This window comes from Tinamus guttatus, unplaced genomic scaffold (assembly GCF_059628265.1).
Source record: "Tinamus guttatus ecotype Peru unplaced genomic scaffold, ASM5962826v1 Tinamus_guttatus_pri_ptg000459l, whole genome shotgun sequence".
Lineage (NCBI taxonomy): Eukaryota > Metazoa > Chordata > Aves > Tinamiformes > Tinamidae > Tinamus > Tinamus guttatus.
Genome location: NW_028288993.1, coordinates 8,314,760 through 8,342,437, shown reverse-complemented (window position 1 = coordinate 8,342,437; position 27,678 = coordinate 8,314,760). Strand labels below are relative to the sequence as shown.

Genomic DNA, 27,678 nt, shown 5'->3' with positions numbered 1-27,678 from the left:
ACTTTTAACAGCTCCCATCTGAAATTAAAATCTGCAGAGCAATGGAAGGAATCTGGCATTTACAACAAAAATCATTGAGCATGGCAGATATTTTAAATGAACAAACAAACATAACTATTTCCCACACATTTTAGTTTTTTTTCCCCGATTTACATAAAGAAATGACTTTGCATCTTTACATTTTGTTTATCTTCAAATACTGCTAACAAAATCTGCATACTGTGCAGATTCTGCAGCTTTAACCATCTGACCCGCCAGAGAATTCTGCAGGCTACTAAGTAATAAAAGTTCCCGCTGTTGGTAAAAAGCCCATGGCAAGCAGTAATCAGTGCTCTTAAAAGCAGAGAGCACGCCTCATCTAAGTGTTGAGTGTTGACTTTGTTAAATATTTATCCAGATTTATATTTGAGTAATAAAAATTACATGCTGAAAAGTGCTTCAGCTTTAAGCAGCAATACCAACAGTTAACTTTTCATATTTTTGAGGATTTTCATTTTTAGAAAAGAATTTGGTTTCCTGCATGGGTTGCTGCAGTGGTGGCAATGAGAAGCACACAAGGACTGAATCTGGAGACAAAATGACAACCTCAAGCAAGAAAATGGGCATATTTGTTTTTTTAAATATGTATGTTAGTACCCCTTTCTACCTGGACTAACAGGGAACAAAGAAAAGGGGCATTTTGCTCCATTCCCTGCAGTTAGCCGGCCTAGTGCGACCAGATGGGTCTTTTATAAAGCTAGGGTTTAATTACACAGGGTTATCTCCTGCCCCTTAAAGTCAGTGTCTCCAGACGCACCAGGTATCTAATCTTTAAGCTTAAGGAGCGATGTGCACTTCAGCGTCTGTGGTGTCCAAACATTCCTCATCACTACACAAGCACAGAAAAGCTGCCGTACACTAAATTGCAGTGTTAAGCAGCGAGGCTGCTTACTTCCAAGCTGTGAGCTTGGAGAGTTTGGTTGCAAAGGAGATAAAACAGGAGCTGCGATTCCTTATAAAATAGCATAGTGTTTCAGCGACTCTTGATACTCATTTTTTCTCCTAGCTGATCGTGGAAGAGCTTGTCTCAATGTAGGGATAACTGCTTATGTATTTTGTTTAATTTATTGATGCTTAATAGTGTTGTGTTCCCTTAATTATGTCCATTTCTAACTCTTCATTTCTAACTCTTCATGTGCCTATTGCGTAGATATTCTTTCTAAAAAAACAAGTTTAAGCAGCGTGTTCGCTGGCCTCACTGACAAACGCAGCCTGGCCCGGACATCCTGAGTTTTATTCCTTGTTTCGTTGCTCCATCTCCTGGCTGAATTACACAACATTTTTTTTTTTTTCAACCAAGAGCTGGGGTGTGCCTTTTTGAGTGGAATTTTCCCCTCTGTGGCAAATGTAACATTTGTCTCTTCTCAGGGTATCTCCACAACGCCCTTTGCCTTGGCGTTACTGGACCAGACACAAATAAGGGAATTTTCTTTGAAACTAAAAACACCCCTTTTTTTTTTCTTTCCCCTTAGAAGCTTTTTTTTTTTTTTTTTTAAGTTCCTTTGAGAACTATTTTCTGCCGGGCTCACGGTGGGTACAAAGGCCACCCACAAGTGTGGGCAGAGCACAACACCACAGCACAAAACCCAGGCATCCATGAGGCGCCCGGCTCGCCTCAGGGGCCCGACCGGGGAATGGGGAGGCGCCGCTAACTGGGTCCTCCCCACCTCCAGAACGACACGTCGTTATTGTTTAATAAAACACCCGGCGCCAGCTTTATTAACCGCCTGAGGAAGCAAGCGGGGGAGCCGCAGTAGCGCCCTGCCCTCATTGACAGGCGGGAAGAAGCAGCGCCGCCGCCATTTCCCTCCCTCTCCGCCCGCCGCCGCCTTCCCCTCAGCGCCTTCGGGAACTTTCGGCTCCGCCCGCCGCGCCTGGCGCTCGGCGTCGCGCCGCAGCCAATCAGAGCGGACCGCGTGTTCCTCCGCTCACGCCATTGGCCGGCCGCGCTGCCGGCGCGAGGGGCTGTGCGCGGGCACGGGCCTGTGGCGCGTGCGTGGGGCGGGTGAGGTGCGTGGGGCCGCGGCGGCGCCCGCTCCGTTAGCGCGGGGCTGCGCGGAGCGGGTTCGGCCGCCCCGGGAAAGCGTCCTGAGAGCCCAGCCGGGGCAGGGGGACGGCTGCGGGGGCAGCTGGTGGTGCCCGGTGAGAGCGAGTGGCGTGGTGTCGTTTGGAGGGCGTGTTGTGGCGCTGCGTCGGAGCGCTGTGAGCGCCCCGCGCCTCGCTGAGGTAATGCTGGGCGGGTGACCACGCTGGGGCCTGCAGAGCCCTAGGGGAGCAATGTCCCTTAGAAGTTGCTGGAGAGGCTGCCTTGTGGGGGGGAAAGAGGGTTGGTTTGAATCGTGGAGAGTCAGTCTGAACTACCTGGGCTTCACTAAAACCAAATCTACCCATTGGGTAATGAATTATGCTGGGTTAAGCCTTCAGTGAGCCCTGACTGTAAAGCCAGCAGGCCCTAGTTTATCGTTGGGTAAGATTGTTGTTTCTCTAAGTATCTGTGGCAAAATTTTATGAAAACTTAACCATAAGTTGAATAGGAAATCATTTTTCTGCCCTATAGTATAATTAAGACAAAGGTAATAGTACTGCTTGTAATATTTACTGGAGTAGGACTGTGGGAGCAGAAGATCAGACATTAACTCAGTTGGTGGTTTGCCTAGAAAAGAAAATGACAGGAAGAGCTAGAGCCAGAGCCAGAGGAAGACCACGGGGACAAGAGGCTGCTCCTCCTTCTGTAGGAGCTGCATCTGTAAGTTGGTTCTCTTTTTAATTAGCCTGGCTAAGGGTTGAAATGGCAGAGCTCTGCTATTCTCTATTATTGCTGCATGTAAATATGTAATGTGAGGTATGTAGTTGCATTAGGTCTTTTGATTAAATGTATTTTGTGTGATTACAAACAAGGGCTTTATTGCAGTGCAGTTGTTCCCGTAGAGCCATCCAGAATGAAGGCAGTGGCAGAATGAAGGGTTTCAATCCTTGCTGATTGCAGAGGAAGATGGAAACAACCAAACATAAAGCAGAAGTGTTCCATACCATTTGACTTCTATACTGAACAGTCACTGAAGTATTATAATTCCTAACCCAGAATAAGGTCTTCCTAATCCTTGCATGGATGGGAGTAGAGGCTGCCCATCAGCAGCGTGGGTTTTCTGAGGACAGCTGGAGTCTAGCAGTTGGATTAGAGAAGCCAGACAGGCGACCCTGCAGCTGCCTGCTGAGCAAGGATAGAGTATAGGAGCAGAACTCCTCTTTTTCGAACTATTTTGAGTGCTACCAAGAGTACAAGGTTTGTGATAATATCTTGTTACTTTGGCTGTACTGTACCCTAATAGTTTTAACCTGTTCTTTATGGGATTGTGCACAGTAAATTTCTGCAGTAGTGCTTAATGAGTATCTACAGGCTTCCCAGAGCATATGCTATTGATGGGTCTTATACAAGGTGTTAAAACTAGGTGAAGAACAGAGGAAAGAAAAGAAGCTTGTGTAGTTGTTTACCTATGTTGAGTGTCAGAACCTGCATAGGGAATCACGGGATATGTTCCTTGCGCTCCTCTGGGAGTGGAGCAATAGAGCAGATTCAGGAATATATTGCTGGCAGGTTATGCCGCTGGCTCCAGTGACACTGGCTCTATATAGCTCTGGTTTCAGGATCATCCTGGATATTGGCCTGTTGCTTGTTTCCACTTAAAGGCAATTTGGTTCCTCAGCAGGAGGGACTAACCACACTACTGTGGCAGGCTGCCATTTTGTGGTTACTTATAAAGCAAAACTGTGAAGTGTAGGATTGCTCTTGGCTGAAGGTTCAGTGTAATAGTCCTTGAGTAGAATAAATCTGATTTTTTTTTTCCCTTTCCACCCTCCATTGGAAGCTTGCATTTTTTTTTTTTTTTTTTTTTTTTTTAGAGGAGGAAGTGGGGGGAATATCCAAATGGTTTAGCTTATTCCAAAGTATTCTTTGCAATGTGTCATTTTTAGTATGTTTTTTTTTATTCACTGGACACTACCGTTACAAGATTTGTTTTTTTAGTATGAATAGGTAGTCTTTTGTTTGAAGTGTCAGAGGATAAGCTAAGAATTGGAAATTGGACTCGGAAAAAGGAAGATAATGCTTATTACTGGTTAAATGATTAATCACAATAAAGATAAAAAATTCCAAAAGGCTGTCATTTTGGAGTTTGACATGCAGAGGAGTAATTCTGATTTTTGTAGTTCATAGTGCTAGTTGTGAAGCTGAGGATAACTTTAATGGTACTGAATAAATGATAATGCTAATTTTTCTGTTCCTGAAAGTGGGGTATTCTGGAACTGGCTAGTGGCTTTCTTTTGCAGCACTTTCAGTGATATGCTATTTCTTCACTTGTAGTAGGAAAAGTTGTTCCCAACTGTTGCAGGCTTTGCAGGTTCAGCAGCCTTTGCCAAGCCAGCAGTCCGGCCATGCGCAGCCTCAGCAGCCCTGTCTCCTGCCCCTCCTGTCAGCAGGAGAGCTTGCTGGCCGCGGGCGACAGAGAGGCCCTCCGGGTGCTTCAAAACCAGAAGGTGAGAAAGAGAGAAAATGAAGTTTATGGCGCACAAAAACATGTAGTTTCCACAGAATGCAGTTAATTTGCTCTTTATATCTATTTTTTCCTCTTCAGAGTGAGATTCATGACTAAGATTTGGAAAAGTGTATTTATTTTGTGATCATAGTGTTGCTCTTTTAATGTGCTTTATAAATTAATTCAGGTTTTGAAAGCTACCTTAAATGTGCTGCACTTAAACAGAACACCATTTCATCTATCAAAATAGTTTAAAAATAAATAGCAGTTGACATAGTCAATTACGCAGTGGTGAACTTCATTTGCATACCTCACTGTTGTTACTGAATCGGAAGCAGAAAATGTGGCTTTTGCTACCTTTTTCACATCAGTGTCTTTAAGCGACTCACTGAATTACCTGAAGCTGAAATGAAGGATGTGCAGTCTCTGACAGAACAGAATATTGACTCACATGATATATTACTCCACTTCTTTTTTTTAGGTGGCTAACCAACTATTTTGTCTAATCATTAACTGTGTGTAATTCTTAGGAAGCTAATACATATTATGTGAGTGCTATGTTTCGATGTGTTCGCTGTATAACAAAAGCTGGAATTTAACCTTTTGTATTTTCTCCTAATTTTGAAAGTGAAATTATGTAAAATTAAAACTGTATTTAATTCAGATTTATATCTGAATCTTCTTTGTCATTCTTAACCTTCCCCAATTTTCAAATTTCAGAATTTCAGATTTCAGCAGGCTTTCAGGAAATGTCTTTAGGAGATAGAGGTGGACGTCGTCGAGACTTTCATGACCTTGGGGTTAATACTCGACAAGCTATAGAACATGTTCGAGAATCAAAAACAGGTATGTTAAGATTATGTATAGTTTTAAAGGCAAACCAAGATTGTTCTGTTTTATTTCTAAAACATGCAATGCTACAGTATTTCAGACAAGTTGAGTAGTGCCTTAAATTATAAGTATTTAGATAGGTCTTGCTTGGAGAAGCACACATCAGGAAAACCAAAGCATTATTTCTATGTTCAAGTTAACAATTTCAGGAAGTTTTTATCCTAGGCTTTTATGATTTCTTATTATTTTTCCCCCGAGGACAATATTTTCTACCTTGCCAACTTTAAATTAAACGGAAAATTAAACTGAACTAACTGAACTAACTCTTGGTGAGATTTTGAATCTTGCTGGAGCTTCAGTGCAGTATTACAGTCAGTTTGGTTCTCTTTGTGCCACAGCTGAAGCAAACTATCAAATGTTTAGCTCTGTTTCTCTACCATGCAATCCTGGCAAACCAGGATTATTTGGCTTTTGAAGATTTGCTTCTGTAAGTTTCTGTTCTTTGCCTGTGATTCATGTAAAGAAAGTAATTTTTCCACAATCCCTGCCCACCATTACCTTGGGACAGAAATTTATTGTAGCTGTTTCTTTTCCTTTGGAAATCAGGCTACTCATCTAAATGTTTACACTAATCCATGATGTGATAGTTTTCCTGCTAGATGAAAGAATTTTAAAAAGATCTGATAATCAGGTGGCTGCCTATGATCATACTATGCCTATGCAAGCATATTCTATAGATGACTTTGCTGGAAGAGTTGCAGTAAACAAATGATCTCTAATCTTTGGATTGATGACATTTTAAGCAAATTTGGGGAATTTTAAAATACTATAAAGTTGTTTTTTAAAAAAAATCACACCTATTAACATGTTTGCCTATCATTTTAGGTTCTTCTGGTATTATGATAAGGTTAAGTACAAATTATTTTCGCTTGACGTCTCGACCCCAGTGGGCTTTATATCAGTATCATGTGGACTATAATCCTCAAATGGAAGCACGCCGTCTTCGATCAGCTTTGCTCTTTCAGCATGAAGAGCTAATTGGAAGGACACATGCATTTGATGGAACAATATTATTCTTGCCAAAAAAACTAGGCAACAAGGTGTGGTGTGAGAATACTATATTCTATTTATATTGACCTGCTTTTTATCATGCCCTCTATTTCTTACTAGTCTGGGTCAATTTTTTGCGTTTTGTGAGCGATGCTATTGGACTGATTGTATAACTAAAGCTGACTGACTTGTCTGTAAAAATGTAGTAATAAACATGTAATGCCCAGGTTCTCCAGGCTAGAATAACTCTCCACACAGTTGTCAATAGTGCAGACAGTATTTTTCCTTTGATTTTCTTGCTGCCTCAGGCTTTCCATAACTTGTGTACTCTCACACCCCATGTAATTGAAAGGGGGGGCCACTCTGTATTGTACCCAATTTTTTTGTTCCGAGTTTTCTGCTGGTAGAAGATGCTTCAGAATGGCCTCAATTCTGCTTAATTAGTCATCCTTGCCTGAGTGAACCAAGCATTCTAAAGCATTGTGGTTCACAACCATAGGCAAAACAGGAATTTTATTTCCTACTAAGTCTTGAAATTATTACCTTGAGTCTTAACGTGCAGGTGCAATTCAGTATCAATGTAAATTCAAACCAAATTCCAGCAATAGCCCTATTTGTCTACAGTTTTATTAACTGACCTTCTGTCTCTCAGGTTACTGAAGTGTTTAGTAGGACCCGAAATGGAGAAGATGTGAAGATCACAATCACCTTAACTAATGAGCTGCCACCTACTTCACCTACATGCCTGCAGTTCTACAACATAATTTTTAGAAGGTTTGCTTTCCAAGTTATGTCTCTTGTTTGAAAATATCTGACTCAAATGTTCCCTTTACAAAGCATGAACTACAAATCTTATCCTCAGCTGCTTAGTTGTTATTGACTTTGCAAGTGTCTGTGGTCTTTCTACATGACATTTAATCAGAAGTTTACATTGTGGCTTGGTTTCGTCTAGCCAGATGAACCAAAAATAAGATTCTACAGAGGGTGTTCTGTGGAAGGATGGGGCTGCGGGAGGTTTGGCAGAGTAATAACAAGATAATTATTTCAACTTCTAGGCTTTTGAAGATAATGAATTTGCAGCAAATTGGACGTAATTATTACAACCCCAGTGACCCAATCAGCATCCCTAATCACAGGTTTGGAAAAAAGGATCTCCAGGTTTAATGGGAGGGAGGAGAGGGAGGAATGAGGAGAATAATATTTGATATAAGTTCAGTGGTTTATCTTCTAATAAAACCAGAGACTTAAAAAATCAAGCTGCTTCTACTTAGCCCTAGGCTTGTTGTACATGTTAGTAAGCTCCAGATGGACTGGGCCAGGTCATATGGTTGTAGTGTACATTCTTCCATTGGACTTGCCTATGTAAGTAATTCGGTAGTGTCCATATAGATAAACTCTGTCTCTAAAGTGTCTTGAATACCCACATGCTTTTTATTTAACATACATGAGAAATACATGAAATTAATTTCTTGGGTTTTGCAGCATCCTCTGCTCTTACTTAGCTCTAGGTAAGTGCTAGTTTGCAGCACTTAAATTGCTATGTCATTAAATTAATCTTTTATTTTAAGTTGATTAAAGGTGCTTGCATTGCTTATATTTTTTTGGCCTTTTGGGATATTGCTGATGTGTAGAAAATGGTTTCTTTGTATCTTGGCTGCTGTTCAGTGTTTGGGAAGGTAGACTGAAGTAACTAAGGGGAAAAAAACAGAGATGTTTTAAAGCCTGCTAAGGTTTTGTATGTTTTCTTTTGACAGGCTGATGGTTTGGCCAGGCTTCACAACTTCTATTCTGCAGTATGAAAAAAACATTATGTTATGTACAGATGTGAGCCATAAAGTTCTTCGTAGTGAAACAGTGTTGGATTTTATGTACAATCTGTATAACCAGGTTGAAGAACAAAGATTTAGAGATATCTGCACTAAAGAACTGATAGGTCTAATTGTTCTTACAAAGTAAGATGTTTGAACTTGTTTTTTCCCTAATGTGCATCAGTTGGTGTAGGCTGTTGTAACAGAGTACATGGCACAGTTGGATGAGGTATTAGTGTGTACCAGGAATAATCAAGAGCCAGAAAAATGTGTCTTAGTGTAGTATTCTGACTTGGCTAATGCTTCTCGATACTTGCATCAGACTAAGTGATGTATTTATTGGGGCTATACAGCTTGAAAAGCTGGTTTCTCTGGATTTTGCATGTTGCAGTCTCATTTTGCTTCACAATGTATCTTAGCAAACAAAACCTTAAAATGTAACTAAACTTGCATTATATGAGCCAGTTGTACTTCAGTTAGCTGAGGTGAGTGTGAAAATAAGAGGGCATCATTGCTTAATTTGCTTTAATTATGGTTCTTGTTAGACTGATGAGTACATTTTCATACGAGACTAAAACCTTCTTGAAATGGCTGCTTAAATAATGAACCTGTTCTTTGATGATAAACGTTTACAAAAACAAACCCAAACAGTGGTGTTAGCACTGTTATTTGGTATACAAATAAGGGACTTACCATCTCTGAGAACCATCTGTGACTTTCTGACAGAGAGCTATAAATTCTGGAAAACTTGGTGTTACAGCTCATACCTACATGCTTCACACTGTTTCTTAAAATGTTTGTTGAAATCTTAGTAATATAAGTTTTTCCCTCTTCCCTTTTAGATATTAATGACTTAATCATTTAGCAGTCTATGAGTGTAATTGGTATTATGTAAGATAAGAGTCTCCTGTCTTTTTGCAGGTACAATAATAAAACATACAGAGTTGATGACATTGACTGGGATGCCAATCCAAAGTGTACCTTCAGAAAAGCAGATGGCTCTGAAATCAGCTACATAGACTACTATAAAATGGTGTGCAGTTTGTGCATTCTGCTTGAGCTTGAAGCTTCAGAAGTAACAATAGAGGACTGATTATAATGTTTGGTTTAATAATTAATAGTCGTCTTTAATAGCCTCTTATCTTTAATAGATACTATAGAATCTGAAAGAAGTAACTACCCTAAGTGGCATGCATTTCACTGTGTTATTTCGTAGTGCTCAGATTCCAGTTATGATAGACTGGACTGTCTCTTTTTGCCTGACTACTGCAGTTTGATTTGTGGAGATAGAATATGTGGACAGTCATGTTAAGAGAACCTGTTTGATAATGCTAATTCTTTCCGGCACAATTTATGCATAGCTTTCACAGTTTAAGTAGGGCAGAAAGTTTCCCATCCCTAGTCCCCCCAGCTGCCTTTCAAAACCAAAATATACTATTTATTGATTTTAATAAGACTTAATTCCAGTGCAGGATGGGGGTTTATACCTGCTAATTTTTCGGAGAAAAAATTTCTCTTAGTAATTTACTCATAACACATACTTTTCCTAGTAATAATGCTCACTTTAGTAACACGTATATTTCTAATACAGCAATATAATCAAGACATTACTGACTTGAACCAGCCTGTCCTGGTCAGTCAGCCTAGGAGGAGAAGAGGAAGCCTTATGCCAGGACCTGCTGTACTAATTCCGGAGTTATGCTACCTAACAGGTATAGGGTTTCTAAGAATTTGTCAAACTGTGGCTACTACCAGAACTGGTAGCTTAACAGCAACCTTTTTACAGATTAAGTAGAAGTGTTTGCTTATATAAGTGTAAATTTGGAGGCAAGTTTTGAAAGGTAAAACTTAAATATTTAAATGAGGCTGTTATGTATCAAATATCTGACAGCTTACCGTTTACGTCTGGATTTGAGCATTGGCCCACTTCTAACTTCTGGACTTTGGTGATAGAACTTTTGTTGAAAAGAGAAGTTTACCATACGGAAAATAGATTTTACAGAAAGTTTTATATAATAAGTATGTGTAATATGTAAATGCATATATTTATCTGCGAGATACTCACTTGCAGTGCCTGTCTTCTCAGCATTGCATTGTTTTGCTTTACATTTAAAACAGAGCTGTACTACTTGCTCTTTAGTCTTTTCAAGTAGAAAAACTAAGAAATTAATTTCCCTTAATATGCAGGGTTAACTGAGAAGATGCGTAATGATTTTAATATGATGAAAGACTTATCTGTTCATACACGACTGACACCTGAGCAAAGGCAACGTGAAGTTGGAAGACTTATTGACTACATCCAGAAGTATGATATCTCGATATTCTGTGCATCTTTAGCATGAAAGATTTGGTTGAGAAATACATATTGCAACAAAGCTTTGGAAAACATATTGGCCTTTAAAAATATATCTAAACTGGATCTCAGGCACAATTATTATGTTTTAATATAAGTCTTGTCTCTAAATAGAGATGACAGTGTTCAAAGAGAGCTTCGAGACTGGGGTTTAAGCTTCGATTCTAACTTACTATCCTTTACGGGAAGAGTTGTTCAAGCAGAGAAGATTCATCAAGCAGGAAGAGTGGTAAATAAACAACTTGAAATCTTTTAGACCATTCACTACTGAAACAGATTGTTAAAGGATGAGCTACTCCCTGATGTCTTATTAAACGAAAGGGTTATGTATGAAGTCATAAAACAAGTCATTGTTCAAACAAAATATTTCTAAGTTTCTCAAATAGTAGTTTAAGAATGTTGGAAGATCTTTCTAACTTGAATTACTGTAATGTCTTCTCAAAACAGTCCTTTCTGTCTCTACAAAGTGGCTTAAGATATACAAGTTAGAATAGAGATGTTTCTAGCAAGATTTTCATCTATTTAAAATCCTAAAGCTTTCAGATGAAAACTGTTGATTCAATTTGGGTGGGCTGTACTCATTGCAGAAGCTATTCACTCAACGCTGGGTTACATCTTCAGCATGAGTAGCTGAAATAGTAAATTGGTTGCCAGCACAGCACAACAAATCTGCTCTGTAGAAGCCTCTCTTGTAATGCTATGTCAGTCTATCACAAACCTACGTCTGTCGCAAATTAATTTCTAACTATACTGTGTCATGGTCTGCCTATCCTGCAATTATTTGGAGAAAGAACCTGTCAGCATCCTGTGATAGCATTTTTTTTTGCTTAGCTCTCTAGGACTTGTATTTTAGATTTACTGTATTGAAAACGGTTACTAATTGCTAATTTTTGACAAAACCTGTCACAAAACTTTAATTAGGCAATCCACATGCATGCTACTTCACAATTACTATGTTTGTTACTCATGCTGTCAATTAAAACCTGCTTAAGAGGCTCAATTGGAGGAGTGAGCTACCTCAGCCTTCCCTAGTTTGAGTGTGAAGGATGTGACCTAAAGCTTTCTGATTGCTTGTCAATGGATGCTGCACCCAGCCAAAATCTGTGTAGGAAATAGTAACAACTTAAAAGGGGTGAAAATAAAAGCATCTTCATGTAATTCCAAATGAAGTGTTTTGAGAGGATGGCTTGAAAGGATTAGATGAAGTTTATTTAAATTGGTCTATGAGAGTAGCATAAAGGAACAGTAAAATCGTGTCAGATTTTTCTAGACAGAGTGCCTGTTTTTGTGCATAAGGCAGTACCTTTAATGTATCTTTTTGGTTATATGTTGATTTTCTTTATTTTCTCTCCCTTCACCCCAATGCTCATTTACAGTTTGACTACAATCCTCATTTTGCTGACTGGTCAAAAGAAACTAGGGGAGCTCCCTTGATCAATGCAAAGCCTCTGGACAACTGGTTATTAATATACACACGGCGCAACTACGATGTTGCTAATGCATTACTTCAAAATCTGTTTAAAGTCACGCCATCCATGGGAATCAGAATGAACAAGGCAATTATGTAAGTTTGAGAAACCTGCTGGGAAGTACCTCTGTGCTTCCTAAAGTATGTCTGTTAGCATGCACATGTCGTTAAATAAGAGGTACCATGGGATTCTATACTATTTCTACAAGGTTTTAATAAAGTTGCTCTGAGTATCCAGATTCTTCAGATTTCTCAAGTGACAGTTTCTTAGTCACACTTCTATCTGTGGGGGCTTTTGCTGGGGGTTAAGGTTGCCAAAGACTAACAGTGTTAGACATACAGTTACTGAGCAGAACTTTCTCAGGTGAAGCTATATGTGTAACAAAAGGGGAAACATAAATGTTCGTGACTTTGACCATATTTTGATTCTCTTTACAAAAATATTCTTTGATTGCTTGTGCTTGTTTTTAACTTTATTGGTAGCCTAAATTGGAAGGCAGTTCCTCTTGAATACTCAAGGAATATGAACGTTGTATTTTTTAACAAGTTTAAACTTGTTAACAGTAAGTAACAGTACTGATTAGCAAGTTTGAGAGTTTGTACTTAAGTTTTGATATCAGCCAGTTATTTTTTCTATAAGTATTCATATATTTTTTTTCTTCTTTTCAGGATTGAAGTAGATGATAGAACGGAAGCTTATTTAAGAGTTTTACAACAAAATGTTACCTCTGACACAAACATAGTATGTATTTGAATCCGTAATTTCAAAGTATGTTAATCTCTTATCATTTGTATCTTATTAACACTAGTAGATACATTCTCAGAAATAAAACTTCTGAGAATGCTTCGCAACATCTGCTCTTCCTTATGTGTCTGTTCTCATACTCTGCTCAAACCTGAGACTACCCAGAACATTTCTCTGGAAAAGACCTTTGTACTTAGTCCTAAAGTATAGACATGAAAACATTCCAAAGATTCCTTTTATTGAGAACTCCTGAATTTTGTCCTTGTATGGGAAATATTCTCAAAAGCACTACAGTTGTAATGTAAATCTGAGACTAACTTCTTGTTTTATTTTTTTTCTTTTAAAGGTAGTTTGTCTCTTGTCTAGTTCTCGAAAGGATAAGTACGATGCCATAAAGAAATATTTGTGCACAGATTGTCCCATTCCAAGCCAGTGTGTGATTGCTCGCACTTTAAGCAAGCCTCAGAGTATTATGGCCATAGCAACAAAAATTGCCTTACAAATGAATTGTAAGATGGGTGGAGAACTTTGGAGTGTTGAGATCCCAGTAAGTCTTTTTTTTTTTTTTTAATGCTACGCTTGCATACTGAAAAGAAAGACATTTTGGGGAAGAAGAGAGGGAAAAAAAGGAGGAATTCAGTATTCTTTTTCCATAGTTTGGCAAAGTATTTGATTTTTACATTTCCTATGTGTGAGAGGTACAGTTAAATGTGAGATAGGAGTTGCAGAATTCAGCAGATTTAATGCCAATAACTCAAGTGTTTAAACCATAGAGCTTATGTCATGATCCCTTACACTGCAGGGTGGAGGTGGCAGGTGCTTTTTGCATATCTGCACGCACTAGTACACGTTCCGTGTTCATTCCTTTTCAGCTGAAACAGCTAATGGTTGTGGGAATTGATTGTTACCATGACACTGTATCTGGGAAGCGGTCCATTGCAGGGTTTGTTGCTAGCCTGAATCAAGGAATGACCCGGTAAGATCCTAGTACTGAAGAAAAAGTCTCTTGAAAGTTCCCTGAACTGAAACTCTTTTGTGATGGTCATGGTATAAAAGTATCTGAATTGATTTAAGTGTATAGTTAATTGTTCTTACTGTTAATAAGAACTGTGTATTAAAATAAGAACAGACTATACTTAGGAATTCTTTGTTGTACTCTGCCCCTTATAGGATATGAGGGGCAAATGGTGGGGCAAGAGCTGGGATAAACAGCATTAGGGTGACAGATGCTTCTTTTTTGTTGTTGTTGACTTGTTTGAAAGCTTTTTAGTGTAAGAAAATTTTAATATGATGTTAAGGCTGCCACAGCAGCTTTGTGGGGACAGTGTTCTCCTATAGTGTACTAAATCTTAGTTAGCTGCCTTGTCCCTCGGTAGCCCCAAAGATGAGTGGTCATAGCCATTTTCAAAACAACTCGTAGTTGCAACAGATTTACAAATTGCTTTGAAGGTCATCTCTCATTCTCTTCTTCACAGGTGGTTCTCACGCTGTGTTCTTCAGGATCGTGGGCAAGAACTTGTGGATGGGCTCAAAGCCTGCTTGCAAAGTAAGGGATGGCCTCCTACTCTTGCTGAAACGTGTTCAAGGAATTATAGCTTAGTTTTGCTCTGCTGCCTCAAAGGGAAAGAATAGCAACTTCCTCTTAGATAAGAATGGATTAGAAGTACAGTTATAATGTTGCTGACAACTACTAGCAATTGCATACATTCTGTCATTGATTCCCTTTTTTCTGATACTTAAGTAGTATCAGTGCACCCCAAAGAATATTTTGGAGGAGAGGGGAATTATTTCTGCTTTAAAGTGAACAAAGTTTCGTCTGATTTGGATCACTCTTAAAGAAACATAGTCTGCAAAACAGGTAGAAGTTTCCAGAGTATGGAAGGAAGGAATGCTGCTTTCTTTGAGAAGGGAGTTGTCAGAACTGTACATTTTTTGCCCAGTTACCTTTTCCAAAGATTTCTTCTTTTTTCTCATTATGGTTACTCTGTGTATTATCTGAACAAAATTTGGAATGCAGGCTTAGAAGTCTTTCCCATTTACTTTCTTGCCTAAGAAAAGCGTGTCTTCAGCGTGATATCTCATTGCTGAATTCTGTAGATGTTTTTAATTATATAACAGAATGTATATCAGCACTTCTAGAAGGCGTAGGAGAAAAAGTCACATAACAGTTGAGAGGGATGACAGTTCCTTGTTGTCAAAAAGACCCTTGGACTACATAATGTCTTTAGGTTTTTCCTGTGTTCGTACATGGGTAAATCAGAATTCTTTTCTTAGTTTTGGAATGAATTTTCGTGTTGATAAATATTGAGTGTTTTTTTGTTTCGTTTTAAGCCGCTCTGAGAGATTGGTTCAAGTGGAATAAGTATTTACCCTCTCGTGTTATGGTGTATCGTGATGGTGTAGGTGATGGGCAACTAAAAACCCTGGTTAATTATGAGGTGCCACAACTTCTAGATTGCTTGAAATCTGTTGGTAAAGATTACAAGTAAGTATGTTTTCACCAACCCTCTTTTTTTCCAAGCCAAAAAAAAAGACATTTTACCAAAAATTATTGGTAATCTTCCTCTCCCTGAGGAAGATTGTCATCTTTTTATCCTTATTTATTTATACTTGAGGGCAAGTAACTTACTATAGTAATTTCTAATATAATACATAAAGATAGTATGTCTATTACTTTTGTATTCCGTCCATGAAAACACACACAGGAACACATTAAACCATTCTTGATTAAGATCTTATTTTCCAACTGATCACATCCTATCTGTGATTTCATGTGTGTTAACTTTTTCTTTCCACTTTTATAAGGATTGTTGTCTAGACACTTACATTCTGCTCAAGCAGTTGATATGATTTTGCTCTAAAAGTGCTGTTCATTTAAGTGGTTCTTTGACTTCTTGTTTATTAATTATTTAGTGCAGATTATTTGTGACACAGCAGGCAAGATCACAAAATAAGTTCCAGCTGCTGGGAATTGAAGTGCTTGCTTCTGTTCAGCTTCTGTCAGTGGCTTCCGTTTTACCAAGAATACTGCTAAAGCACAGCAGTGTTGGCTATACCCAAAAGATGGGGTGGAAATACAGCAGCATGAGATTTGTGTTTAGAAGATCACTTGGGGTCTTCATGCAATGTCCTATTTATTCCAAAGAAATGAATCAGTAGGGACTTCATCTGTAAAATAAATGCCCTAGAGAACTGAAGTTGCTTTCAAGTTGACACCCTAGAGAATCTGCTCCTGCAATACTCTTGGTGCATTTTTTCAGTGTTTTTGTTGTTGTTGTGTTGTTTGTTTGTTTGCTTGTTTTTTGTTTTTGTTTAGTCCCAGACTGAGTGTGATAGTTGTGAAGAAACGAGTAAGCACCAGATTCTTTGCCCAGTCTGGTGGGAGACCTCAAAATCCACCCCCTGGAACTGTTGTTGATGTAGAGGTTACCAGACCAGAATGGTGAGTAATATTTGTTAGTTAGCATCCCATAATAAAGGGGAGTGTATCCAATGTGGAAAGTACTCTTGTGTTTTCCACACTTCTGCCCTTTTGAAAATAAAACTCCTGCGAAACTTCTGTGGGTTTTGTTTCTCTGGTACAGGTATGATTTCTTCATTGTGAGCCAGGCAGTGAAAAGTGGTAGTGTTGCTCCCACACATTATAATGTAATTTATGACAGCAGTGGATTGAAACCAGATCACGTACAACGTTTAACCTACAAACTTTGCCACATGTACTATAACTGGTCGGTAAGTATTTTCTCTGGGAAAGGATAGTATTTTTTTCTCTAAGAATAAGCATCGTTATGCAGTAATAACAGGTTAGGTTTATGAGATGCAGAGGAAGGTGGTAGAAGGTAAACTTGGAACACCCATATTGAGCCAAAAAGCCTGCAGTTTTGCCTCGTGACCTGGAGTAGTGGTCTGAGGACTAATTGTGATAACTTGTCTTATGTTTCTAAAGTTTGAAAATCAAAGGTAATTGTTAGTCTCGCCACAAGATATTTGCCATTTTGAATTGTCCCCAAATCTTTAGTGATAAGCACAATGAAGTCATGGTTTCTTACTTGCAGAAATACTTCCACCTTTCTGTGGAATGGAGGTAGAGCTGCATCTCCATTTCCCTCAGGACCTCTCCTTTTGCATGCTAAGATCAGCACACAGTCAGCTCATGTCTGAAGTGCATATTAGATTTGTCAGTTTGGTGGTAAATAACACACTGGAATTCCCATCCCTGTGTGAAACAGCACTGAATGTAAACCTGCATGGCAGTTTGTTTCTTTTTTTTTGTTTCTCTTGCAGGCAGGGCAGGGAGGAGAGAACCTGTCTGCATCTGTGTTTCTATAAAACACATTTTTAATGCGTTCTATGTATGTAATGTCTGACAAATTTGCATAAGTTACAAGGAATAGAAACTTCACACACACCAATACTTCTGAATTCCAGAATCCTTTTTTACAATGCATGCTTTATGCTTTGGTAAATTCACTGAAAATTAATTCCTTTTTCTTCTTCTTCCCTTCTCTAGGGTGTCATCCGAGTGCCTGCTCCTTGCCAGTACGCCCATAAACTGGCTTTCCTTGTAGGGCAGAGTATTCACAGGGAACCAAACTTGTCCCTTTCAGACAGACTCTACTACCTTTGAAGGTTAAATGTCACCTGCAAAATGTAGTGCACAACAGCATGTATAATTGTCAGGGGGGTGTTGTTCTTTAAAGGTAATTTCATGTGTCGGGTAATGTAAATGCACTGCTGTAGAACTTTATTTTCATTGTAAGGGATTCTGCTGGCTATAAGAAGTGTGCAATTTTTTTTCTCTTGGATTATTCACTAAATAATATCAGTTATTCTTTGTCTTATTTATGTCTTTGGGAAGTCTTCTGCATAATTTTTTTTACCATATGAGGTTTTCAGTTATGTTGACCAAAATCCAGGCTTCTCCAGTTTTCACATTTAACTCTTCATTTTCAAAAGGTGGTTGAATTCTGCTTTGTTTTCTTGGCTGTTAAAAAGTGGGCAAAGTTTTGTCTCCTGATCTATTTCATATCAACTGCCCCCAGAAAAGAGGAAAGCAATCAGCTATTCATAGTGACTGCATACTGCTGTAACATGTGGGGCAGAATTTTTAATGCTTACTCTGCAAGTGAATTGCAGGGAAATTAAAAAGGTAAAATGCAAACTTTGTGTTCACTTCTTTTCCTAGCAGTAGAGGAAATGGGATTTTTAGACTGGCATAAACTAAGGGAAAAGTTGTAAGGATGCCAAAGTTGCATGAGAAGTCAGGGAAAATTATTTCTGTATCTGTCAGATACAGGAGCATCTGTATTATCTGAAACTACAGACTCCTTTCTCCTGGAAGTGGTGAGTTTTACCAAGCTTGAATGCGGTTACGGGGGATTTAATTACTTAGCATGGACTTTTAACATGCTTTCTCTTAGTACAGAAGTCGTATTAATAGCATAGTATAATTAAATCATTGTTTTAGATAACCACAAATACCTAATTTGAACAAAACTACCTTGGTTGACTTTTTTGTTTTTTTTGTTTTTTTTTTTTCATTTAACAGACATTCAGTTAATTTCTGTCCAAAAATATCAGTGCCTACATCAGCCATGGTTTGCAAAGAAGAGCATCCTAGATAGTTGTATGATTCATGGATATTTTTTCCTTATCTTTCTGTTAGGCATTTGCAATTAGTTAGAATGTAATTTTATGCAACACTTCACATGCTTCTAAGACTTTCATAGGTAACTATTGCACAAGACTAGCTTAATTTCCTAAGGAGAAAAAAAAAAAAAAGCCTGCAGTTGTTTGTCAAATTTGAGATTTTTTTTTAAAAAACATTATTTTTTGTATTAACGAGGTGGCCAAAGTAGTGCATATGGAAAGGGAGGTATTTGAATTACTGCTGCTTTCTTTTATTTCTCTTTTTTTCTAGCTAACTGTTGCAAAACTTGTTCCTTTTCTTTGAGAGATTTAAATAAAGTTGTTCTTGCAATAGTATTTGCTTGTGTGATTGTGTTTGTTGAGTTTGCTTCTAAAAAGTTCCTTTCTAGCTTGAGAGTTCTGGACCAAGGTCTTTACCATAAAATTTGTAACAGAGAGTAAGGGGGGGCTTTTCTTCCCCATTCCAAAAAAAAAAAAAATGTTTTAGTTCTACTGCATGTCACTTGTGGGCAGCTTTCCCTGTTCACGACTTGCCGTCTCTTTATATCTTCCTAGCTGTAGATAATCTGTTTATACCTGTGACAGGTTCTGTCATTTATTCTGATAACATTTCTGTTATTTGAGGTGAATGAAGAAGCTGCTGGAGCTGCTCCCTACGCTTAGCTCTGGAAAGGTAGAAGAGGAGCCCTGCAGCCTGGTCCTGCTCCACTGGGGTGCAGTATTTCAGCATCTTCCTGCCCATTAACATCATCTTAACACATCCTTTTGGAGTGATGGTAGGTGTTTTAAAAAGGACACACAGGATAAAACAGGGAGCAAGCACCTCAATCAGGAAGCTCATACAGCAGGTATACAAAACATACTGCAGTCTACAAAATATGAAATCATTTATTTATATAAAATATATTACACAACATTGTACACATGCACACACCCACACAGTACTTTACCACACATTTAGGCCAGTTATTTCTTCTTTAAATTAAATGTTATAATCTAGCACACGGTTATCTTACAATAATTTACATTATTATCTGAAGACACAATGAGGAAGCTTTGATCATTCATTTATAAACCTTCCATAAATTACAAAAAGAAAGGCAGTCTGAAAAGTATGTATAAACAGTAAAAACAATTTACAAATGGACAAGAATTACAAAATAGTCACAGCCAATGACTGCCATCAATGTGTAAAGTTTTATTATTACTGAGATGCCAATATTGCAGATAATTTTTTTTCCAGGTGTTGCAGCCTTTTCACTGGCTACGGCTTGTGTATATAACAGTTTTTTTTTTTTATTTGAGTTTAGACATGCATTTTAGTGTGAATCTGACAACAAGATGAAAATGCCAAACACAGCAAAAAAGAGAGGGAACAAATTTTTTCTTTTTTTTTTAAATTCTAAAACTCATTTAGAATACTGAACCAGGAATGTGAAAAGTGGGGTTTGGATACTTTAACCTGTGGGTGGATTCTCTGAGTAACTGAGGCTGTATCTGGCTTTAGTGAATATGTTGATAAAAAGAAATCCAAATACGGGCATTTTTGTTTTTTCTTTTTAAGGAGAGAAAAAAAAAAAAAAAAAACGTTTTGCACAACACTTTCAAACTCCCAGGAGTTACATCAGACATTAAATGGAGTCAGCAACATAGTACTTGATCTTAAATTACCATGTTTTAGGGAAGATGAAGACAGTTGAATACACAGTACATACAAAGTATACGCTGTATATTTATTAGACAGTACAAATCATTGTGCATTAATAAGGCAAAACATCAAGGCTGATTAAACTAGGAGTTTCAAGACCATCCTTCAGGATAAAGAGTAGGGCAGGGGTGATTGCTTTGAACCAGCATCAGTGCAGAGGGTTTTCTTTCCCCTCGCGGCTTAAAGATGACTAAATGCTGAGCTATATCCAATGAAGTTAGGGGATAGAGGTGACCTCAGCTAAACCAATGTTCTCCTTCTGCTTGTATTTTCCCTCCTCCAAATTTCCCCTCACCTTTATTTTTTTATAATAATTTTATTGTATTTGTGACATTGACTTGTAGCAGGAACAAATGCACTTGCTTTTTCCTTGCCACTTTGAGTAGGTGATTCGCATGATGACAGAGTTAAAAATGCCAAGGGTTCAGTAAGGTGCACTGCATAGTCATGAAAGCCCTAGTTTTGATGATTAAAAAAAATAAAAAATACACAGAGTGGAAGCTTTACAAGTTGTCCAGGAGTACATGACTCATTTCACTGCACCAAGCTTTTTCAGCAGTTTCTTGCCTTTGGAAAGCAGCCCCTTTTTCTTTTTCGAGGACATATCCCTGCCTCTCCCGGGACTACCAGAACCCACAGATGACGTAGGTGACCCAGAATGGAGATGGACTGTGGGGGATGGTGCTCTCCTTGGTGTACCTGTATTCTCAGGAGGAACCTATTAGGTACATTGTTATAATTTATTGAATGTTTGAAAGCTTAAAAGCTATTAGCATCAAAACAAGCTGGTAACATCACTTGTCCCATTGCCCACTTAAATAAAAGGTCTGGTTCACTTCTTTATGGCTTAACATGCCGTAGGGACTTAGGGAAACTAATATTGGTATTTTGAGAAAAAAATACAGGCATTGCAAGACACACACTGCAGTAGAGCCCAAAGTTGGTAACACTTTTAAACAGAGTTGGATAAAGTGGTTTGGCCATAGTTCTGGCAAAAGCCAGCAGAAGTGGATTTGCATTACAGTACTCTTGACAGTGAGCACACAAATGAAGAGGGACACTTGTAGCAACGGATTTAAGAAAATTGGAACTTGGTAATTAATTGCCACAGATTAGCAGTCTGTGGAAGCCAAACCATTTCCAGAAGGAATCACTGCAAATGCTACAGAAACCCTCCCTCCCTCCCCTCTTTTCCCTCACTTTTCATTCCTTTTAAATGCCTTTTCCTTAAAATTCGATAGCATATATACATATTGGAGAGGATGGCACACTGGCTTAATTTAAAAAAAAAGTAGAAGAAGAAAGAAAGAAAAAGAAGAAAGAAAAAAAAAAAAGCTAAAATGAACCTTAATTGCAATCAAAGAAAGCTTAAAGACCCTGCGTGTTCGATGTGGATGCTGCAGCTATGAGGTTGCTGAGTGGAAGCGAAGCCTTGTACGACAGTTAGAATGACAGCATTCCTAAAATAGTTTAAACAGAGCTATATATTTTTTTTTTAATCATCAAAAACACTCGGATGAAAAGGCTAAAACTACTTATACTAAGCCTATGGTAACTACAGTGCCCTGCTGACAAAACATGGTATTATATGTTAAGGTATTTTCGTAGTAGAATCCATGCCTTAGGGACCCCGGATATTTTGTATTTAAAACATTAGCAATTTACTGCCTTGTTGTGCAACAGTGAATTAAGCAAAGGAGCTTCAAGCCAACTTTGATTTTAAATCAAGGTCTAATTCTAATGAAAAAACAAAACAAAACAAAAACAACTTAGTAAAGCACCCCAACGTACACCTGAAGATACCATATATTTAGTCTAATGCATTCACTGAGCGAGCTGCATGTTTCATATCAAGACTTCTATTGCATTGGTAAACCAAACAGTTGCTAGTATTTCAAATGGGTGTCCTTTCTCCAAGTCCTACTCCACGTCAGCATCCAAAGGGATTTGTTTTGCTCAGAATTGTTGAGAGTTAGGCAAACAGGGGTAAAATCGATCATGGAAAAAATACTTTTTAAGGCAGCTATAAGTAGCTATATTTGAGTTTAAGGAGTTTCAAAGCCAACTCTCCTCCTGTGAACTAGAGACCTCATCAGCTTCCATGTCACTCGCATGTTCTGGAAGGGCTGGGGCTGGGTTGTGCTTTTTCTCTTAGGGGCTGTGAGGACTCTGCACCTCTCAGGTTGGCTAGCAATGCAATACGCAGCTCTCTTGTAGGGCCATTAAACATCAAACTCTCCTGTCCATGTAAACAGAAACATTTAGCTCAGGAAGAAATATGCTCCAAACATTGGCCTTCATCAAGCAAGGCCTAATTGACTACAGTTCCAAGACTTCCTTTTTAAAGGATTTGTCTCCAAAAAAAAGATAAATTGATTGGCGTAGATACAGTAAGCGCATACAGCCTGTTCTCTGTGGCCAATGATTTTGGAGACATATTTCTTTTCTTTCCCCACAGTTAAGTTTCAAGACTTGCATTAGATAATCAGGTAGCTTGAATTGGTATCTTTATTGGTATCTTCAGTTGCTCACTTACGTGAAGGCTACATTGCCTTATTAAGGTGTGAAATGAACACTCTTCTTCTGTTTCCAAGCAGATGAGCAAAGAAATAAAAATATATATAAAATATATAATATATAAAGGTATTGCAGTGATGAAACAAAACCAAAAATGAGAAACTCTAAACATGACTAGTCTTTCATAAGAGAGAAGTCTGTGGGCAGTTAACTAATGCCATTTGGAATGGGAAACCTTAAGAGTTAAGAGATGAACAGTGTCAGTTGCTTCTACGATTTGAATTTAAAGGAATGCTTGTACCAGTCTGTCCTCTGCAAGAACTCCTGTTTTCACCTAGGCACTGCATGTAGTAGGAATAGTTAAGAAGCGTTAGGAACTATTTTCTCCAGGGAAAAGCTGGCAATACTCCATTTATAACTAACTGAGACACTCTAATGACTGCAATTAAATTTTAGATTTAGATCCTTCATTTACAAATGTTTGCAACATGCTGGTGAAAAGCTAAGCAAAATCACTTTTCCTTATTCTGCTACCTTTTATATAGTTGAAAGTTAAATAATTTAAAATGGGCAAATGGAGTTAAAAATGTTAAAATTAATGTCTAAATTATATATGAGACAGAATGCAATGGAAAATAAAAATCGAAGGTTTTCCTTATTCAGTTGCTTACCCTTTTTGCTTTCGTACGCATCGGTGTGTCTTGTACATATCGTGAGGGTGCATCGGACAGATAGACTTCAACATCATCAGGCACTTCTTCAAGAAAGTTGGAAGGAACCAGCCCCTTTTGTCCATTAAGTTCACCCTGTAAGAAGGTGGACAGATTTCCATTTGAGTGAATATTATAACTAAATCAACATTACCTGCAAAATGCTAGAGGCGAAACTGGCAAACTATTCCTAAGAATAACAATCCATAAGTACAAGTGTTTTGGTAGCTGTGAGCCACCTTTAGTGCAGTAATGCTCTCTCCTCTTGGGAAAACGGGAATCATGATGCAAACCCCTTTTTGAAAGAGCTTCCATGTATAGCATATAAGTTGATTTTTAAGTTAGTTTCATAGCTATTTCCATGAAATATCGGGCTGGAACTATACCCTTATGTCCAGCCAGACTGCCATTTCCTAATCCCTCCAGCAAGAGTTGTTCCCATTTGCAGTTCAACCAGGCAGATGAAAGACAACTTACGTAGTAAAATCCATCTTCATCAATCTCACCGAAGACGGTGATAATGTCCCCTGTGCAGAAGGTAAGCTCAGCCTGCAGAAAGAGGGACACACGACAGCTCACGTTGCTGCTCAGATGCAAGGTGGGTTATTAGAGGCAACTACAAGCATGATCCACGCTATGAGTTTGTGAGTCTGAGCTCAGCTGCTTCTAGAAAATAATCCTCCTCTTATCTGGAAACATGTGAGGGAAATTTGAAAATAATATTGGGGAAATAATTATTCCTTACTATTTGTAACTGCTTTTTTCCTCATACTCTACTTTATATAGAGATATATGTATTGTACTACGCTATGCATGTTGTAATGCATTGAGCCACAGCATATAAATCACAGAAAGGATCTTCCTTGAATGTGTTTGAGCAAGAGCCATAAATCTAAACTGCTCATTGGTCATGAACCTTTCCTAAATATACATCTGTCTGCAACCATTTGTCTACAAACATCAACAAGTTTATAATTATGAACTTTCTGTTATTTTTATACATGTCAACTGTACTGTACAACACTGCTTTCTAATGCCAGCTACGTATTAACTGAATTATGGACATACAGGGAAAAGCTACGTCGGTACCTCTACATCGACGTTGGGAGAACTTTCCCTCGGATCATAATCATAGAGCGCCACCATCCTCCTTGTAGAAACCGGGTGCTGCCGGCCACTCCGCCTGTTCCTTTCTGCTCCGGTCACAAGGAGAGGGAAGGAAGCAAAGCTATCAAAGTTATTTCAAAAAGAAAAACCAAGGTGCAGTGTTTTTGGCATGTCATTTTCACACATGTTCTGATTGCTCTAGTGTAATGACTGGTGGCCGCAGACCACCAAGCCCATGGACACAGACACAGGTTCCAACACAACACGTGCATTTCGTAAGTAGCTGCTTAGCAACATGGTTGCCCTCATTCCCCTAAGGAACTGAAGCCTCTCGCCTATTTGCACAAGTGACACTCAGGAATCTACAGCACTTCTTGGTTGGAAGACCCGGGTATCACCAGGTTTAAAAGACAAACGTTTAGATCTCTGCTTTGCTTTGGTCCACACTTATTGACTACCTCCACCCTCCACCTCCAGCTTCTGATGAGCTCTCTGGTGGGCCCATCTTCCTCTCTAAGACGGCTTGAACGAGAACTGGGCTCTCTCAGCTGCTCCGAGGCAGAAGAGTTCTCCTGGTATGTTCATGGTCTGCAGTATTTCTGAGGCTCGCTGACTACAAAACCCCATTTCAAGCACGGTTTAATTTTACAAGTTTCCTTTGTGGGCAGCAAAAGGAAAGGAGCAAAACTCGTAGTTTTCGGGATCCACCTGAAATGTCCATTGACCAAACTCTAAATATTTATGGAGAAATCCAGTACAGGCTTCCTTCTAAATCTGAATGGTATCAGCATGATTCTTGCAGATGATTGCTGCAGCAAGGGACACATGCTTGTTAGTACCACTGGCAAACAGGCGCCGAGGGCAGGTCTGATGAGAGGGATGAAGTAAGGAAACCACTTTTTGAGCTATTTTCCCCACTACCAATGCAAGGGGCTTTGCACAGAGCACAAGGAGAGGTCCACAGTGATGGCACCAGCTGTGGGACCCAATCCCCCTCTTCCCCAAAGCCAGGCCGACCCGAACCTAAACATCTCCGAGTCTGAAGCACTTCTCCCAGGCGAGATCCCATCGCTCCGGGACAGGGGACCCTATGTCTAATCGCTCAGTGACAATATTCTCCACCTTCTGGTTTGCAAGAGATCAAAGGCACGAAAAATAAACCAGACAGATCAAGTCATTTCAGCTCATTTACAGCTCGAATCAAATGATGGTTGCTTAGCACAGACCTCTTTTAGACTTTCGGGATCTGCGGTGTACAGAGCGTGTGCTCTCTTTGAAACGGTCACAGTTGACTTCAGGAAAGGAATGCATACAAATAAAAGAAGAGAAGATATGAAGCTGTTCAGAGTTCGGCTTTTAAGGCTTTAATGTGGGCAAAGGATTAAGAATATAGTCATACGAACACAGCATGTTGAGGTGTCTGATACGACACTGAAAACGTGAGTAACGACACGAGATAGGTTGGCAATTTTGAGCCCGTTTCTGCTAACAGATCCACATGGGCAGCCCTGCGATGGCCGCGCTTTGAGCACATGGGTCTGTTTGCTGTTCTCAAATGGTACTCGGTTTTAAATGAAACCAAACTAACTATTCTGCCCAAATCCATTAGTTTATTTCTTTTAAAATATGACTAGCAAATTTAATTCATATTAGAAGGAAAATGATGCTTTTAAAGGTGAACTGCTGGGGGTAGGTTGCTAACAGCTCTCAGAAACATCCAAGAATGAAAAATAAATTGCTTACAAGTAGAAGGAAGAGCAACATTTCTAGGAAAAAAAAATGCCTCTTCCTCTGTGCAGGATTAAGACTTCCTGACTTCTATTTTCAGAAAATACTGACAGTTGAGTGCAAAAGAAAAGAGCCATTGACATTCACAGCATATTTGTGTCCTTAAAATAGCCAAAATATTCAAATTACGGGGACGCTATGTTAGTAACAGGATTCATTTTCAAAGAAAATTTGTATCAACATTTCAAATAAGGATGCAACTGATTTAGCAAGTTATTTTCTGTATTCAAATGTGACCTCTGAGTAGAATTAGAAATGTATCAAGACACTGACTAATGCAAACAGACCCCCAGCTGAATTTATAGAGGTACCTAAAACAGGGTAGGTATCTATTTGCAAAAGACTTCCAGTGACATAAACCCATATCAACAACTACCTTTGAGGAATGATGCTTGGGGCACAGCTGCCTCGTGCCTGTCCCAGGTTTCTGGCCTACAGGAGTACGTACAGGTGTAGGTGCTACACCTAGAGCAGCAGATGGGCAGTGGCATTTACAAGCGCATATGGGTGGCAGTACTTGTGGTATTTCCGTGGCATCAATAAATACACAAATTTGAAAATACATCATTTAAGAACTGAAATCACTCCTCCTTTTCATGGACAATTGAGAAAATTTAGATATCTCGGTATGCTCAAAAAAAAAAGTCTCATAATTACTAATGTGATTTTGGAAATGATAAGATTTTATTCAATCTAGGAAAAGAGTTGTGGAAAATTTCTTTGTTTTTTAGCAACCACGTTTACAGTTCACTTTTAAACTGGACCAAACCAATTCCAGCCCTTTATGCTCTCTGAATTATGCTGAAAGTTTTGAAACGTATTGAGATAGCTGCATAAAACGTATCTTCAGAAAGAAGCTTAAGATACTTGTATGTGCATCTCTGTACAATACATAACCAGTGATTTAATACTACTGATGCGTAACAGAGAAACACTTGGTCAAAATCTGCTTTTTAAGGGGTTTGTTATTGCAGTATTTGTAATATCTCCTAATATGTAGAGTTATCCCAAATTATATTGTACATAACCCTTTGCCACCATCCCTTTCAATTATTGGTAAAGTAGGAAAATGTAGAAGAGTAAAAAGAACAACAAATAAGTGATTCTTTTTATGCTTTTCAGCAGTGAGCATCTCACAAAGCATCTCAGCGCAGCACACTCCAAAGCAGAGGGATCTTGTTCTGTGTCTAGGAATCTTTCTGGTGACAGAAAAAGACTTTAATAAAAAAAATAAAATAATGGGTGAAGCAGTGAAGATTCAAGTCCTCATTTACGAAAACGGTGGAACCAAGATTATATATATTTGTTGAATAATGTCATCAAGATACTGACACAGAATGTATCCCATAATGTGGTAAATTGCTGTAAAATAT

General features: G+C 38.7%; 2 protein-coding genes across 16 annotated transcripts in view; one reads left to right on the top strand and one right to left on the bottom strand.

Annotated features, from left to right (window-relative positions):
- Positions 1-2,699: 2,699 nt before the first annotated feature.
- PIWIL1 (piwi like RNA-mediated gene silencing 1) lies at positions 2,700-18,316 on the top strand. Its single transcript, XM_088532454.1, has 20 exons — positions 2,700-2,785; positions 4,428-4,572; positions 5,292-5,417; positions 6,288-6,502; positions 7,105-7,226; positions 7,508-7,588; positions 8,207-8,404; positions 9,182-9,293; positions 9,852-9,972; positions 10,448-10,565; positions 10,728-10,842; positions 11,990-12,177; positions 12,751-12,823; positions 13,173-13,373; positions 13,699-13,802; positions 14,302-14,372; positions 15,158-15,311; positions 16,143-16,268; positions 16,411-16,558; positions 17,337-18,316. Exons 1-20 carry the CDS (start codon positions 2,705-2,707, stop codon positions 17,451-17,453), a joined length of 2,616 nt encoding a protein of 871 aa, XP_088388580.1. The 5' UTR covers positions 2,700-2,704; the 3' UTR covers positions 17,454-18,316.
- Positions 18,317-20,630: 2,314 nt separating this feature from the next.
- Positions 20,631-27,678, bottom strand: part of RIMBP2 (RIMS binding protein 2) — a 108,011-nt gene continuing 100,963 nt past the window's right edge. For 6 of the 15 annotated variants that reach the window (XM_088532450.1, XM_088532451.1, XM_088532452.1 and 3 more), the window contains 5 exons: positions 25,744-25,809; positions 24,500-24,603; positions 23,888-23,959; positions 23,372-23,506; positions 20,631-20,901 (listed from right to left, as the gene is read on the bottom strand). In XM_088532450.1, coding sequence (XP_088388576.1) covers positions 20,713-20,901; positions 23,372-23,506; positions 23,888-23,959; positions 24,500-24,603; positions 25,744-25,809 — 566 coding nt within the window. In that variant the 3' untranslated portion in view covers positions 20,631-20,712. Of the gene's footprint in view, positions 20,902-22,353; positions 22,767-23,371; positions 23,507-23,887; positions 23,960-24,499; positions 24,604-25,743; positions 25,810-27,678 lie in introns of those variants that run through there. The other 9 variants (XM_088532453.1, XM_088532440.1, XM_088532444.1 and 6 more) reach the window with 5 other exon arrangements.

Bases quoted from the DNA above. Each gene is read 5' to 3' on its own strand.
- PIWIL1 (XM_088532454.1), top strand. From the start codon at position 2,705: ATGACAGGAAGAGCTAGAGCCAGAGCCAGAGGAAGACCACGGGGACAA. The intron at 4,573-5,291 runs GTGAGAAAGAGA...TTCAAATTTCAG, and splicing joins GGGTGCTTCAAAACCAGAAG to AATTTCAGATTTCAGCAGGC. The intron at 12,824-13,172 runs GTATGTATTTGA...TTTCTTTTAAAG, and splicing joins TTACCTCTGACACAAACATA to GTAGTTTGTCTCTTGTCTAG.